This window comes from Ovis aries, chromosome 21 (genome assembly GCF_016772045.2).
Source record: "Ovis aries strain OAR_USU_Benz2616 breed Rambouillet chromosome 21, ARS-UI_Ramb_v3.0, whole genome shotgun sequence".
Classification (NCBI taxonomy): Eukaryota; Metazoa; Chordata; class Mammalia; order Artiodactyla; family Bovidae; genus Ovis; species Ovis aries.
Window position 1 is genome coordinate 22,338,618 of NC_056074.1, and position 17,028 is coordinate 22,355,645.

The following is a 17,028-nucleotide window of genomic DNA, read 5'->3' on the forward strand; positions in this document are numbered from 1 at the left end:
GTAGAACCTCTTCTTCATCAATTACACTTGCAAAGACCCTGTTTATAAATAAGGCCACATTCTGAGGTACTGGGGGTTAGGATTTCAACATTTTTTGTTGTTGTTGTTATAGCACAACATATATTTCAGGTAGACAAAAAATTAGTATCAGTTACGACCGAACAACAACAGTATCTTAAGCTGCCTTTGACTGGGAGCTTCCTTTCCTGTACTTTGAGGTCTATATGACGTTTTTAGAAAGTTACTACTGTGGAAAATGGAGACTGCTTAAATCGAACGGAGGTAGGGGAGGCCTGTGGTTTTTCTTTTTGATTAACTGCTGTAATACTGTCCTTCAGGGTGGCTGAAGAGGTTTCATATTTTTAGACATCGTTAGGGGCCGGAGCTCTTACAGGACAACTCTAATGCTGTATGAATTCTGCCACTTGGCTAGCGCTGATATGGCTCTTGGGTCCGCCACTCCATTAGAACTGTTAACTCCATTCAGGTTAATTTTTGTTACAGATCTTACAAGGGGCTTCTTCTGGATATCTAAGGCCACGTTCCATTTTAAGGCTGTATATTTGGTTGTCGTAAATTGTCTGAGCCTGTGGTGGCTGCCATCTTATGCTGCTGTTGCTCAAGATCAACATATGATTTTAGGGAACATAATTCAATCCTTAGTTACAACTCAGAGTGCAGATGCTGGTTGTCTTATCAGAGCCCAAGAAAGATCTGTGAGGGAAGCACTTCTGAGGCAGGGGAAGCTTCTGGGGCAGAGAATTTAGGGTGGACTCATTTTAGTGCCCAGGTGTCTCACCAGTGCACCACCAAGGTGATAGGAGAGAAAGCCAGTGAAGCGTTCCTTGATTGCCACTGTGGGCAACTGGATCAATCAATCCCATTCGGGGAGCCTCTAAAGAGCTCTATGGCGCTTCCCCAGTGGCTCAGAAGGTAGAGAATCCGCCTGTAGTGAGGGAGACCTGGGTTCGATCCCTGGGTTGGGAAGATCCCCTGGAGAAGGGAATGGCAGCCCACTCTAGAATTCTTGCCTGAGAATTTTGTGGATGAGGAACCTGGCGGGCTACAGTCCACAGGGTCACAAAGAGTCAGACATGACTGAGTGACTGACACTTTCACTTTTCACAGAGCTCTGTAGAATGTGCCTCCCACTCGTCCCACAGGCGGATGGGAAAGCTGGCCATTCATCTACTAACTACTGTATCTTACTGGTTGCAGGTTGTCCCCAAGGGCATAAATCCTCTGTGGGCTGCTCTGCACTTGAGTGGACAGGCTTCTGTGGCACCAGGGAAAGGTCTCAGATGCAGGTCCTTGCAGTGGGATGCTGTCGGCCTCAGTTGTCCACTGTGGACTCAGGTGAAGCCAGGGCTGTGGATCAAGTCATCGACAGTGTCTGCTCCAGCGCGTGCCTTGTGATGCTTCTCCAGAGAAGACATGGAGATGGCCCACAGACACATGAAAAGATGCGCAACGTCTCTAATTATCAGAGAAATGCAAGTCAAACTACGAGGTCTCCATAAAGTAGGTCCTTCAGTCTGAGACGTTATTCACTATTCAATGCAGTAAAGCAAGGGTGTGTTGGGTTTATTTGGGGAAGGTCTATTCTGTTTTCTTGAATGACCTGTGAGTTCTTGCACCATAACACACTGACTTCATGATCTTTGAAAGTCCTGATATCTGGTAGAGAACTCTCTCTCTTCTTGGTCTTCTTCCTCATTGGCTATGCTTCATCTTTTGCATTTCAATATACATTAAAAAACTATCTTGTTAATTCCGTAAAAATTACGTCAATTCTTTGAGCAGGCTTGCATCAGCTCTGTGACCATTTTGGTTTTGGGGGAACTGGCATCTCCATACCACTGAGCCATCTAATCCATACATATCACATCGTTGTTCAGTCGCTCAGTCATGACTCTTTGCAACCCCATGGACTGCAGCACACCTGTCCTTCGTCATCTCCTGAAGCTTGCTCAAACTCATGTCCATCGAGTTGGTGATGCCATCCAACCATCTCATCCTCTGTCATCCCCTTCTCTCCCCACTTTCAGTCTTTCCCGGCATCTGGGTCTTTTCCAATGAGTTGGCTCTTCGAATCAGGCAGTCAAAGTATTTGAGCTTCATCTTCAGCATGTCCTTCCAATGATTATTCAGGACTGATTTCCTTTAGGATGGACTGGTTAGATCTCCTTGCAGTCCAAGGGACTCTCAAGAGTCTTCTCCAACACCACAGTTCAAAAGAATCAATTCTTTGGCGCTCAGTCTTCTTTATGGTCCAACTCTCACATCCATACATGAGTATTAGAAAAACCATAGCTTTGACTAGATGGACCTTTGTTGGCAAAGTAATGTCTCTGCTCTTTAATGTGTGACCTAGGTTTGTCATAGCTTTTCTTCCAAGGAGCAAGCATCTTTTAAATTCATGGCTGCAGTCAGCATCCCCAGTGATTTTGGAGCCCCCCCAAATAAAGTCTGACACTCATTCCATTGTTCCCCCATCTGTTTGCCATGAGTAAGTGATGGGACTGGATGTCATGATTTTCATTTTTTGAACGTTGAGTTTTAAGCCAGCTTTGTCACTCTTCTCTTCCACCTTCATCAAAGGGCTCTTGAGTTTCTCTTCGCTTTCTGCCATAAGGGTGGTGTCATCTGCATATCTGAGGTTATTGATATTTCTCCCAGCAATCTTGATTCCAGCTTGTGCTTCATCCAACGTGGCATTTTGCATGATGTACTCTGCATACAAGTTAAATAAGCAGGGTGACAATATACAGCATTGACATACTCCTTTCCCAATTTGGAATCAGTCCATTGTTCCATGTCTGGTTCTAACTGTTGCTTCTTGACCTGCACACAGGTTTCTCAGGAGGTAGGTAAGGTGGTCTGGTATTCCCATCTCTTAAAGAATTTTCCAGTTTGTTGTGATCCACACAGTTAAAGGTTTTAGTGTAGTCAATGAAGCAGATGTTTTTCTGGAATTCCCTTGCTTTTTCTATGATCTAATGGATGTTGGCGATTTGATCTCTGGCTCCTCTGCCTTTTCTAAATCCAGCTTGCACATCTGGAAGTTCTTGGTTTACATACTGTTGAAACCTAGCTTGGAGGATTTTGAGCATGACCTTGCTAGCATGTGAAATGAGCACAGCTGTGTGGTAGCTTGAACATTCTTTGGCATTGCCCTTCTTTCGGACTGGAGTAAAAACTGACCTTTTCCAGTCCGGTGGCCACTGCTGAATTTTCCAAATTTGTTGGCATATTGAGTGTAGCATTTTCACAGCATCATCTTTCAGGATTTGAAACAGCTCAGCTGGAATTCCATCACCTCCACTAGCTTTGTTCCTTGACTCCACACTCCAGGATGTCTGGCTCTAGGTGAGTGATCACATCATGATTATCTGGGTCATTATGATCTTTTTTGTGTAGTTCATCTATGTATTCTTGCCCCCTCTTCTTAATATCTTCTGCTTCTGTTAGGTCCATAGTGTTTCTGTCCTTTATTGTGCTCATCTTTGCATGAAATGTTCCCCTGGTATCTCTAATTTTCTTGAAAAGATCACTAGTCTTTCCCATTCTATTGCTTCCCTCTATTTCTTTCCATTGTTCACTTTAAAAGGCTTTCTTATCTCTCCTTGCTATTCTTTGGAACTCTGCATTCAGATAGATATCTTTCCTTTCTTCCTTTGCCTTTTGTTTCTCTTTTCTCAGCCATTTGTAAGGCCTCCCCCAACAACCATTTTGCCTTTTTGCATTTCTTTTTCTTGGGGATGGTTTTGACCACCGCCTCCTATACAATGTCACGAACCTTTGTCCATAGTTCTTCAGTCACTGTATCAGGTCTAATTGCTTGAATCTATTTGTCACTTCCACTGTATAATCATAAGGGATTTGATTTCCTGAATGGTCTAGTGGTTTTCCCTACTTTCTTCAATTTAAGTCTGAATTTTGCATAAGGAGTTCATGATCTGAACCACAATCAGTTCCCGGTCTTGTTTTTGTTGACTGTTAGAGCTTTTCCATCTTCGACTGCAAAGAGTATGGTCAATCTGATTTCAGTATTGACCATCTGGTGATGCCCACGTGTAGAGTCATCTCTTTCAGCTTCTTCAGCATTAGTGGTTGGGGCACGGACTTGGATGACTGTAATATTGAATAGTTTGCCTTGAAAGCAAGTTGAGATCATTCTGTTGTTTTTGAGATTGCACCTAAGTACTGCATTTCAGACTCTTTCATCCTAGGTAATTGCTATTTTTGATGCTCTTAAATTGTGTTTTAAAGTTTTTTATTTTTAAACTCAGGTGCATATAGATATTAAATAAATTTACACTGACTTTGTACCCAGCAATTTTTCTAACTTATTATTTCTAATCATTTATCTGTGAGTTATTCTGGGTGACCTAAGCACCGAATGCTCTCTATGAAGGAAAACAGTCCAGGTTCTTACTTTCCAGTCTTCAGGATTTACTTCTCTTGCTTCTCTGCACTGACTGGGGTTTCTGTGAAGTTATGTGGTGAAAGGAGTCATCTTTATCTGTCTCTTGATCTGAAAGTGAACACAGTCAACATTTTACCATTAAATATAATGCTTTCTATAGTTTTTGCTTTAAATATTTCTTATAAATATTTGAGATATGTCAAATGCAGTCTTGTGAGAAACTCTGACTGAGCCAGATGACCCAGCCCCACCAACCTGATCCATACAGAGAGATGTTTGTTGTTTTAAGCTGCTAAATATGGGAGTAATTTGTTACACAGCAATAGATAACTCATGCAGAAGGATGTATCATTTCCCCCTCAAAGTCCAACCTAATGTGACTATAGCATCGTGCGGCAGAAAAAGCATGGGTTTTAGAACCAGATAAAAAACAGGGTTCCAGTTCTTTTGTAGAGTAAGTTACTTATCATCACTCAGCCTCAGTTTTCTCCCTAGAAATGAGAGAACTATCCACCTTCCACCTCTTAGAGATGCTGTGATTACACGGGAGGAAGTGACATCTCAGTGCAGGGTCTGGCACACAGGTAAGTACTTAAATGCCTAGCTCCCATCCCACCCATGTGACAAAGTCATCTAGCTCACTGTGGCTTTTAAATATGCTCATTATATCTCCTGGATAACATCAGAGTATACTGTGTAGCCAGGGGGTGCAATTTTTTTTTACATTTTAAATTGGAGTACAGTTGCTTTACAATGTCGTGTTCGTTTCTGCTGCACAGCCAAGTGAATCAGTTATACATATACCTATATCCCTTCTTTTTTAGACTTCCTTCTCATTTAGGTCGACAGAGCACTGGATAGAGCTCCCTGAGGTTTACAGCAGGTTCTCACTAGTCGTCTATAGTACTCTATAAATAGTAGTGTACATATGTCAGTTCCAATCTTCCAATTCATCCCACCCTGCCTTCTTCCCCTCAGTATCCATACGTTTGCTCTCAACATCTGTGTCTCTATTATTGCTTTTCAAGTAAGTTCATCCTTACCATTTTTTTTTAGATTCCACATGTTGTGATATGATATGATATTTTTCTCTGACTTATCTCACTCTGTATGAAGGTTTATCCACATCTCTACAAATGGTACAATTTCATTCTTTTTATGGCTGAATAATATCCCATTTTACATATGTATGGGTAGAATATCTGACATAGAAAACCTTGGAAATTCAGGATATCCGGTTGCCACACCATTGTACCAGCTCTCGTTCATTTTGACAGCTATTACAAACTGCCTACTCTCAACATGTGGATTATTTATTCCCCCCGCCCCCACCCCCGGTTGGGCCACTGCTGCGGGTTACAGTGATTTGGACATTTCACGTCACCAGCAGTTGAGCCCACTGGGTAGGATCCATTTCCCAATGACCCCACATGCCTCACTTCAAGTCAAGCCTTTACAATTCCTGTTGTTGCTGGTAAAAGTGAAGGCTGAGACATGATAACATCTCTCATTGCCTATGCTCCGCGATGGGTATCACCTGTAGTGTGGAATGGCCTCTAAGGTGAGAAGCAGGATTTGGGGTTGGAATACAGGGCTGAAACTCCAACTCTCTCACTTCTTAGCTTACAGAACACTCAGCAAGTTGTTTTCTCTGAACCATTTATCTTTTGTTTTTTCTTCACTTATAAAATGGGAGTAAGAATATTTACCTCCTCTGGGTGATTCTGCAGATTATACTGGAGCATTTGGGAAAAGCATCTGGCAATTTGTAGGTACTCAATACATTAAAAAAAAAAAAAAAAAAAAAACTTTCCAGGGGCTTCCCTGGTGGCTCAGTGGTAAGAATCCGCCTGCCAGTGCAAGAGACATAGGTTCAGTCCCTGGTCCGGGAAGACCCCACGTGCCATGGAGCAACTAGGCCTGTGTGCCACAACTACTGAGCCTGTGCCCTAGAGCTTGCGCTCCGCCGCGAGAGAAGCCACGAGAAGCCTGCACACTGCAACAGAGAGCAGCCCCCGCTCCAGAGGAAAGTCCATGCAACAACAAAGGCCCAGCACAGCCAAAGATAATACAGGAATAAAACTACTGAAAAGAAATCTTTCCTGTGCCAAGGGGTCCACTGGGGGGAGGGTGGGGCAGCTGCATACTGATAGGGCTTGCCTCAAAGTGTAGTGTAGGACCTGAGTGTGAGCATCACCCAGGGGCCTGTTCGAAACTGAGAATCACAGGCCTCACCCTGGACCTGCTGAATCAGGATCTGCATTTCCACAAGGTCCTCAGTGACTCAATGCTTGCGAGGAACCCAAAGTCCTGCATTGCTAATAAGCTCCATGGAAGAAATAACTGAGGTGAGGAACTGAGAAGAGGCAGGACATTGATGACACAGCAGCAAAGACGGGTTTGCAGACTTGGTAGCTCTTCCTGTGTTTGTTGCATCACGACCTCTCCCTGGCATGAAACTGAATGCTGATGAGGATGTTATCCAGCACAGAAAAGTCAAACCACTCATCTGAATAAATAAGCATCAATTTTATTGAATCATGAATAATTTAAGACTGGTACAATCATCAGCTTTATTCTCTATGACGTGGGGCATGATCTCCGGCAGATCATTGGCAAATCCAAAAACCTCATGATAAATGAAAATTAAATAGGGAGGGAGGGAAGAAGGGAGGAAGGAAACATACCGTACACAAAATACTCAATTCCTAGTTTTCTCTTTAAAAATGGCTAGAAAAAATTCATCAAAATGCAGCACTTTAATCAATTATTTACAATTTCTATGTTACAATGAAAAAATGTACATCTTATAGAACATATTTCATAAACTGCTCCACTGGAAACAACTAGATCAAAACAGCAAACCTTTCATTTCATATCCACAAAGTTGGATTATTTTCTTTTCTTTTGAAGTAGATTCGCCACGATCAAATCCGAATACACAGAATTTTGAAGTTTAAGCATCAACAATAAAATTAAAAAATGTCCCCAAGATTACAACAAAGATCTAGGTAAGTCTCGTTCCGTGTCCCACCCCTGTCCCACCCACCTCCTTAAATTAAAAGGAATTCCCATCTCATTTATGGCCTGTAAAATTCTTGGCAGTTTGGGAAGAAAACTTTTGGCTTCCATCGGTAACTCAACACAAATGTTGCATAGAATTTCATAATTTTCAAAATTAGCCTAACTGTAGAAAAAGGCAAAAATGGAAGCATTTCGGACAGAGCTCTACATGAGCACGAAGTCACTTTGTCAAAGGTGAGCGACACCAAAGGAAAGCAGGACCAAAGTAAGACGTGTGCGTATCAGACAACCCTGCTTCCCGAAGCATTAGCAGAGACACTGCGCTGTGAATCGTGCAAGGCTCCGCTCCTTGACACTGCCATGCAGTTGCCAGGCAGCACCAGGGACAGAGGTCTCGGCGCTGGGCCTGGCCCTCTAGGAGGGAAGTCTGTGGGATCGGGCAAGAAAGAAAGAGTGAAGAGGGAGTCATCAAAAGAAACGTTTCAAAGGATACTGGCAGGTGTCTACTCACCAGGTGACTGGGAAAACTGCCCACGAGGAGGAGGAGTCCACTGTGCCTCCTCCCCAAATTCACAGTATGAGCGTATAAGGTCATCGCCGGGAGACAAGACTGAGGAGGACTGTTCAGGTTTACACAGAAGGCTCAGGGTGGTGGCCCCGAGGTCACAGGCTAAAATACATGCTTTGAACATTTTATGGAAAACAAAACAGAGTTAAGACACACTCACACACCCAGATGACTCAGGAAGGCTTAGCAGAACACCATCTGCTAAGATTGTTTTAAATTAAGATTAAAGAAAAGAGCATGTCGAGAGGTTGGCCATTCACCTGTTAGTGGGACACAGTTCACTTTTCATTTTAAAGAGGGAGTAAATGGTGTCATCCAAATGTCATGTGAGTGGTTTCAGGTCAAGCTCTTGTGGGAAGAAAATAACATGTGGAGAGAGGGACGTTTGGAAACAGAAATGATTAAAAAAAAAAAAAAAGGAGTAAAAACCCTGATCATTAACAGAGATATCCCCCTGGGGGTCTGATAAAAATAAAACACAAACGAATGATTCAAAGACTGACCACACTCTGTAGAGAGAATATCAGCACGTTGAAGACACGCACCAGCAGAGCACGACTCGGCAATGCCACGTAACATTGCAACTTTTTGCCTTTTCCTGCACACGACAGACTGCTGTCTAGTCAGGGTGTTAGCTGATAAGAACCTAAAAAAAAATGATTTTTTTTTCTTTTTCATTTTCCATAGTCACACATCCACACGAAAGAGTCTTTCAGATGAGAGAAGTCACATTAACTGAGTTCTCCTGGTGAGTACATGACTTGTTAGCCCTGTTTGCTCTGATGTGGAAAACAGACCCCAGGCAGGCACAACACTCAACAATGATCACGGTGAATACAAAACCAGTAAGGCATCGCTTTGGGAAGGTCAGCACCGAAGAGGTCAGGCAAGACTCATCACTGGAGGCTGCGGCTTCTGGAAGGGGGCGGCCACCCCCACCTGTTGACTTGGGTGATGTCCCGTTGGTACTGGGGAAAGTGCAAGTGTTCAGTGAGGTGACCTCCCACCCCGGCCCTGAGGCTGGGGGCTGGCACGCTGGAGGTGTCGACATGCGTCCTGTAGCCTCAGGGACGAGGAGGAAAGGCAAGGTCCCGCTCACCCACTGCGCTGAGGATGGGGTGCTGGCCCCACCTTCAAGGGCGCAGCGACCGCAGCCCCAGCAGGAGGCGGCGAGTGTGTAGAACCGTGAAGATGGGCAACTGAAAACCAAAACTCAGCAGGACCAAACCAAAAGCTAACTCCTGCGGTTCTCACGTTCACCAAAGGATGGATTCTGACCACGAAGGGGGGGTAGGGGGAAACCTTGGAGAGGGGGGCGGGAAAAAACCTTCAAAATCAAGAGTCAGAAAGGAAGTCGATGTCGTTTTCAAAGGAGGTGATGGGTTCGCCAAGGTAGACCAGTTCTCACTGTACACAGTGTTAGCAGGAACAAGACCGGACGCGTTTCCGTAGGAGGAGGAGGACGCGTGCAGCTCGGCCTTTACAGCTGCGACCACTCGGCCGCGCACTCTCGCCGGAGGATGAACGGGAGGCTGATGGATCTGAGAGGTGGGGGTGAGCTGGGACAGGCGGAATACCTCTCGGGTAAGAAGAGCACCATTTCGAAAACAAACAGAAGAGAAAGCACGATTTGTTTTTCCTAAGGTCTCCCTGTGATGTGGCTCTGCGGTTTGCTGAGGGCGTCCAGAGCAAGGACCCCGGCGGGCACTGGGTCTCTCTGGGGCCGGCCGAGTGGAAGGGCGTCAGCAGGGTGGAATGGCATCAGCGGGGTGGCGAGGGGATGGTGGACCCGGGCTGCTGTCTCCATTTCCAACTCTGCTTTGGTCTCTTCCATCTCCAGGCAGCTCAGGGCGAGGAGGCTGCTTGGTCTCAGAGCTTCAAGAGGGTTTGCTGTTGTTGCTGCTGTTTTTCACCCTCTTGTTTCAACGGTGATGGGCCTTTCCCGAGAAGTACCTTTCCGTGTCTTGGGGAGGTCACGGCAACAAGGCAGAACTGTAATGAAAACGGAAGATAGTGCAGTTTTCGCTGTGAAGGACGCGGGCCCGAGGCAGCCAGCAGGGGCGTCTGCACCCAGGTCAAGGCTGGAGGACGAGGAAGGGCGTGGGGCTCCCTGCAGCGCTCACGCGGAGGCCGAGGGCTGGCTCAGGAGGGCGTCTTCGGGGGGCGTGGGGGAGGCCGGTGCAGGGCGAGGAGGATGTGGGGGCTTGGACCGGGAGGAGGGCGGGCTCTGCGTGCCGGCCCCCATCACAGAGTAGACTCCAGGGACGAGTCCAGGATGTCATCCTGGTGGCTGGTGCTGTTGGAGTCGCTGTCGTAGCTCTGGGGGCTGGAGTAGTTGGCGGCCTCCTGCAGCCTCATGAGCATGTTCATCTGGGGAAAGAGCGAGGGGTGTGAGCGGGCTCCCGGTCTGCGCAGAGCCGCCCACCTCCGGCCTCTCCGAAGCTCACGCCCCCTCCTCCAGACTCACCTTGGGGCTGTGGCCCACCATGGAGATGGTGGACAGGAGCATGGACTCTGGAGCCAGGCTTCCAGGGTTCAAATCTAGGCTCCACCACCCCTAGCTGAATGACTGAGGCACATGACTTAATCTCTATACCTCAGTTTCTTCACTGGTCACGCGTGAATAATTATACCTACTCTATCACCTTATACTGTGGATGAACAGACACAGAGAGGTCAGAAAACACAAAGTCCTCTATATTTTTACCCTTGGGAAGAGCACCTCACCCTAGTGTAGCCCTCAGCCTGGGTGAGATGCCAGCCAAGTGCCCCAGCTTCTGGAACACAAACAGCGGCACGGTTGACCTCGAGGCCCATGGCGCCCCTTCAGCAAGCGTCCAGCCTGTCTGCACCCCCGGCTCTGGCCAGAGGGCTCCCTAGAGTCACCTGCGGCTTCAGTTCCTGTCAAGGCTTCCATGGGGAGGGGGCAACAGCACCGGCTACAAGTGGAGCCTTGGAGTGCACAGAGGCCTGGATTCCGACTCAGAAGCCTTTGGGAAATTAATATATCCCATCCATCAGCTCCTTATCTATAGACTGGAGAGAACAGCAGTGCCCATCCCATCGGGCTGAAGGAACAAACGATGGGATGGGTGCTAAACCCTTACACAGGGCCTGGCACAGAGTAACTACTCAATCAATGTGATACCTCTGCTATCATCATCGTCACCACCTGTCTTAAGAGTTCAAAGGCAGTGTTCTTGTATCTCCCCTGATCCACAGTCTGTGGGTCATCTGTGTTGACGTGGAGATGGGGAACCAAAAGCAACTTTTATTTACAACTATAAATTGTGTGTATATATCTTTTATATTGGAGCTAGCAAAATTAGGAAGATAGCATCTCTGAGCTATCTTCAGATTTGCTGCAGCTGGGCATGAAATCTGGCTGCCCCCTGGCAAGCCGCCCATCAGGATGCCTAGCAGAGTATGCCTGGGTGAGCCAATCACAGAAGCACCACGGGCTGGTGTCCATCTGCATGGCCACAACCGCGACGGGGTGGAGCATGAACGTGAAGGAAAATCCTTCACAGCCAGAATTATTCATTCACTCATCAAACATCCCCTGTGTACCCACAGCATATGGTCTGGAGTGAAAACAACACAGTCCTGTCCTCCTGGAGTCCTTGGTCTCAGGAGGGCAAGAGGTCAGTAAACAAGAGGGCTATTATAGCCAAGATCTGTGGCCCTGGGCAGAGAGAACAGGACTTGGGGGAAGCACCAAGTAGCTAACATGATGTGTAGGGGTGGCCAGGCCAGCACAGATGACCTCTGGGAGCCAGAGGTTGCCAGGAGAATTCTATGTAACTATTCCAAGAACCCTGGGTCTTACCTAAATGCTTTCTGTGTTTAGTTAGTGACACAAATATTTCTGGTTAAGAAAAGACAGTCCAGGGATGAGCTGACCATTCTATCCTCTAGATATCCCAAATTCTGTTTTTATATAACTTAGAGTATATATCAGCTTGAACCCACAGAAAGAGTTCTAGGACTTTCACTTTTAAAAATGGTTCCCCCGGGCTCAGTGCTAAAGAATCTGCCTATAGTGCAGGATACTTGCAGCAGATGTGGGTTTGATCCCTGGGTTGGAAAGATCTCCTGGAGAAGGAAATGGTAACCCACTCCAGTATTCTTGCCTGGAAAATCCCAAGGATAGAGGAGCCTGGTTGGCTAAGTCCCATGGAGGTCTCTTTTCTGAGTGACTAACACAACAACAACAACATTAGAAATGGCTTTTTATAGGTTGAACCTTTCCTCTGGAAAATTACTGCTGTAAACACTGCAAATCAAGGTGTGTAGTAACACAAGCCCTAAATACATTTAAAATAAAGTCCCTCTTTAAAAAGTCTCAATAGGACCGCAGCTGCATTCCGCCAGTCAGGAGTGGCAAACAACCCTAAGGTACCTATTACGATGATTATTTTTTATCTAGCAAATCAGTTCGTCACTAGGGATAGCACAGCAAATCAGCTGTCCTTTAATTCTGCTGCCATCTCTTATGAATGTGTTTGTTCATTAGGTGGTGCAAGCCATAGTCTTTGCCGTGTTTTCCCTCTTGCCTCAGCTGCTAAGAGAGCTCAGGGCTAAATTTATAGCATGACCACGGTCACTTAACCATGCAAGGTTCTTCCACCTTCTTTTACAGGACTTCTGATATCATTAGGTCGAATCTCACAGTATACCTACGCATGGGTCTTACGTTGGCAGAGAGTACTACAATTGTAGGGTTACAGCCTCTGGCCCAGGTTCTTCTTAAAGGATCTTTATTGCTTTAGCATCCGTGGAATAAAGATGCTCAGGCAGCGTTAAGGACTTAACTCATCTCACTGGCCTTGGGACCCACACTCAGGCCCCCCTGGCCTTTCCTCTACGAGCCCCTCCTGTCCTCAGACCTCACTCTGCCGGAGCGCTGGATACCCTGGCTCGAACTTCTGCCCTTAGCATGCTCTGCCTCTGCTCAGTTACTAGTGGGAGGGTCTAACGGGATGGGACCAGACATTGTAAAGGTGAACTCAAAGCAGAGGGCAGAGAGTGGTGCAGGGACATTTAGGGGGGAAAACCGAATTCTTAACTTTTTATCTGAAAACTTTCATAGGGGCTAAAGGCGTAGTGAAAAACTAAAACCAAGGAAGAAAATATTGGCCAAAATGTCCCAAACCTTGGGATGGGTCTAACCTTCCTAAGCAAGACCGGGGCTCGGTCACCTCCAAATTTCCAGCATGCCCTGTATCACACCCAATACACAGTGAGTGCTCAGTGAGTGCCAAGCTGCCCTGGAAGCAGAGAACTCACCAGCGGGTCTCCTTCAGCGTCACTGGGGGGCATCTGCTTGCTGGTCGACCCCTCCCGAGGCATGGAGTAGCCGTCGAAGCCAACATCCTCGGGCCGGAGCTGCAGGAGAGGGGGCCACTCGTGCTGCTGTGGGCTGGCTGCCCAAGGATAGGTGTCCATCACCCACTTGGCGGGATCCTCCCAGGGGGCCCGCCTTCCATACAGCTGGAAACAGACAAAGAAAGAGCAGTCAGGAGGTGGGCCGAGACCCCTCTGCAGTCCTGGTTTTGCAGCTTTCTGAAAAGCTCTCCAAACGCAGCAATATGTTTCCCTTGATGGGGTAATTCCACTTGCAGAATTCTATCCTAAGGAAATCATCCAAGGTGCTAAGACCAAAGGTGGTGTGACCCAGGAGTAAGAACACTGAAGCCAGCCTGACCTAGGTCACCTCTCCCCTCTGCCACTGGCTCACCGTGTCACCCTAAACTCTGAGCCTTGCAGATCCAACTTGAAAATCTGATTTGAAGTATTTGCCAGTTTCCATGGTATAAATACTCTCACTGTGGCCAGTCACTTATCAACATGATGTCGCTGAATGCGGAGCTTGAAAGAGGTGCTATCATCCCATGGAGGAGGCCCCCCCACCATGGCACACAAATGGGGGTGCTGGGCATCAGGACCACAGGTGGAGGCCATGATGGCCCTGGCTCAATAAGACCCCATTTCCTGAAGGAAGTCTGACTCTCAGGGGCCCTCTGCAGAGGTACTGGTCACTTTCAGAACAGGAAATTGTTAAAGAGGCTCCATGTGGGTTCTGGGATTGCAACCGTTTCTCCTCCGTCATGTATTTCTCAGAATTGTCCACGACAACCGATCTCCTCTTAAAGAAGAAATTAACACAAAATTGTGTAAGACCAGTGCCATGCCTCCAACTCCTTAAGTCAAAAATACCTAATAATACGGTGACTTCAGTGACTTCTCCTGGCAATTACAAGCAACATAGACACTCTTTACAAAAACAAAAACCTAGGCTGCACCACTTTCTAAGGCTTGGCTCAGCACATCATACAGAGAGGCCCTCTCTGTAGCCTTTCTCTTCAAGGCCACCCCCTCCACCACACCTTACAGCTCACTGTGCGCCAGGGATCGCGAGAAACACTTGACAAATATCTTGTTTTACCACCACATGACTCCGAGAGAAAGTATCACTACCCAAGCAGGCTCCAGAAGGAGAGGAGGCAGAACTGGAATCCGAGTCTGTCCAACCATGTGAACCACTGGAGCCTGAGCAAAGTTGTGCTCATAGCCAGGACACGATGTGCCCACCCAGGACAGTGCCCTCTCTGTGGCTCTGGAAGGGCACCTCCTCTGTAGGGGGCTATGGGGTACAAAGAACCAAAGCCCTCTGGACCACCATGGCTGCAGGGGGCTCGGGAGTGGAATTACATGTGGACTGCAGCCTGTCTGTCTGTCCTTCCAGGACTCCTACAGTTGAGGCAGGGGGTAGTGTGGAAGAGAGGGCCAACAGTACAGCAGAGCTGAGCTTTGACTGCTAGAACCATGTCTTTCCCAGGTCACAGGCTAACTCAGCTGGAAGGAACTGGGGTCACCTATCCCAGCCCCTTCATCTACCGGATGGAAAACTTGGGACTTAAAGAGAAGAGCCAGTTGTTAAAGGTTTCAGAGCAGAGCTGCATTCAGAGCTAGGACCCCAGCATCCTTGTCTGAGCCTTTTCTTTCTCCACCCCTCCTGATGAACTCTACTCTGAACCACTCGGGGGTATCAAGAGTCACGTGGCTCAGCCAAAACCGGCGCCGGGAGATGCAGGCCAGGTGTCTGCCTGATGAGGATACATCACCTGGGCTGGACCTGCTGTCCCTCTGGCCGTCTCACCACTACTAAGCCACCTCTGATCTCTCCGGGAAGCACCCGCCCTGCCCACACTGCAGACAGGCCTCCCCACCTCCCTTCATCCACAGCTGCCTCCACCTCCGCTCGAGACACACAGCCTCCTATGAGCTCATGGCCCTCAGACACCAGGGCCCCTCCCGTCTAGCGCCCTCCAGCCCTGTCTACTGTGAAATCTTTCTTAACCTGGGGCAGTGGTGACTCGGAGGCTGGAGAATTCAGTCTGGCATTCGAAAGGCGATTCACAGTCTGTGCAGGAAGGGATCACATGAAGGTGTGTGGGTCAGGGAGGAAGGGAAGTGCAAGCACTTGGGGATTTTTAGAACTGAAGAAGTCTTGGCAGATTAGAAACATTTCTGCAACTTTTAGCTTCTCCCTCCAAGGACTTTCCCTACAGAGCTCGGCTGACTTTCCCATGCCAGACAAATCAAACATCATTTCTGACAGCTCCTGCTTCTGTCTCCATCCTCCAGGATGAAGAGGAGACGCTCAGGGCTGCAGAATAAGTCTGGAACCCAAGCTCAGCAAGTTCATAGAGAGTCTGGCCCCGTGGCTTTTAAATTTTTGCTCTGCTCCCCAGACTATACTACTCGGTAGTTTGAGGAGCTTTGTAGTTCTGCACAGGCAGGCTGAAAAAACCCCTGGTCCACACATTTCAGGTCACGGTTGGGAAATTTGAGGTTTAGAGGAGGCAGGTCTACCCAGGGTCTCAGAGCAGGTTGGGTCATCTGATCAACGATCCCTGCTCTACCCTCTTCCAGCAGGGGGACAGAGGTCTTTTGAATGACTCTGCAGGCTTTAGACACTTTGCCAAGTGTTTACATCGACAGCTCTCAAGGGGAACAGGGCTGGGGACTGAGTCATAAGACAAAAGCACTCTAGGGAGCATCTAACGTCATTTGCAAGAACAAGGAATATTTTCACAAGTCTCCCCACTTGCTGTTCAAGTCCAAGTGATGAATGGCTAGGTGAGTACCATGGCAAGCAAATGATCTATCACAAAGCTCCTTGGTCCCACTGCAGAGCCCTGAGGCAGCTCTGGGAAATAGCAGACAACTGTACACACAGACAGACAGACAGACAGACAGGACATTCACTTTCCCCAAGGCAGGGAGGAGCTTGGCATGACTGCTGGGTCAGGAACAGAAACTGAAACCTCAGCCACTGACTCTGATTTATGACTCTCTGGATGCACATGTTTATCACACATGAGGGCATCAAGGTACAGATTGTGCAAGAACCTCCAAGTAATCGTGCACGCATGAGCACATGCGTGTGCACGCTCACACACAAATTTTACTGGGAGAAAAGCAGGAGTCAAAACCTGCAATGATATCTGGTATCCACTAGGGGGCAATGCCATATCTCCTCTAGGCAAGGCAGTGCCCACTGAGGGGCTGACTGAAAGTCCATGGTGAGACCTGATTGCAGTGGGGTCTCTGTGTTGTCTACCACCACCGGCAGTCCTGCCTAAGCCCAATCTGGGGACTTCACCCCTTCTCAGCATATGACCTTGGCCAAGCGCTTGCCTGCTTTGAACCACAGTGCACTCACCTCACAGAGTCAGGGAGGAGTAAATGGCCCACCAGTGCCCAGCACACAGTAAGCATGGCACTCCAGGTAACAAGCAGAGTGGGGAGTTTTGAATTTTTTTTTAATAGGACAATCTTTTTGCAAATGAAATCTTACGTATAACTTCATGCTATGAAACATAATACTTGGTTCCCTGAGCCACCTGAAGCATCTAAGGTATAGAGCAGGGGGTCTTAGGACAGCCTGAAAAATCTTGGAAGTAACTGAGAAGTTAGCTATAGGCTATGATGCTGACTC

At 47.5% G+C, this 17,028-nt stretch overlaps 1 protein-coding gene and 1 pseudogene across 10 annotated transcripts in view; both read right to left on the minus strand.

The window, feature by feature from the left end:
- Nucleotides 1–312: 312 nt before the first annotated feature.
- Nucleotides 313–632, minus strand: LOC106991830 (ubiquitin-conjugating enzyme E2 variant 1-like; annotated as a pseudogene).
- A 6,307-nt stretch (nucleotides 633–6,939) lies between these two features.
- Nucleotides 6,940–17,028, minus strand: part of NAV2 (neuron navigator 2) — a 799,971-nt gene continuing 789,882 nt past the window's right edge. For all 10 annotated transcript variants that reach the window (XM_060403976.1, XM_060403975.1, XM_027960128.3 and 7 more), the window contains 2 exons: nucleotides 13,311–13,514; nucleotides 6,940–10,391 (listed from right to left, as the gene is read on the minus strand). In XM_060403976.1, the coding sequence (XP_060259959.1) occupies nucleotides 10,266–10,391; nucleotides 13,311–13,514 (330 nt within the window). In that variant the 3' untranslated portion in view covers nucleotides 6,940–10,265. The remainder of the gene's footprint in view (nucleotides 10,392–13,310; nucleotides 13,515–17,028) is intronic.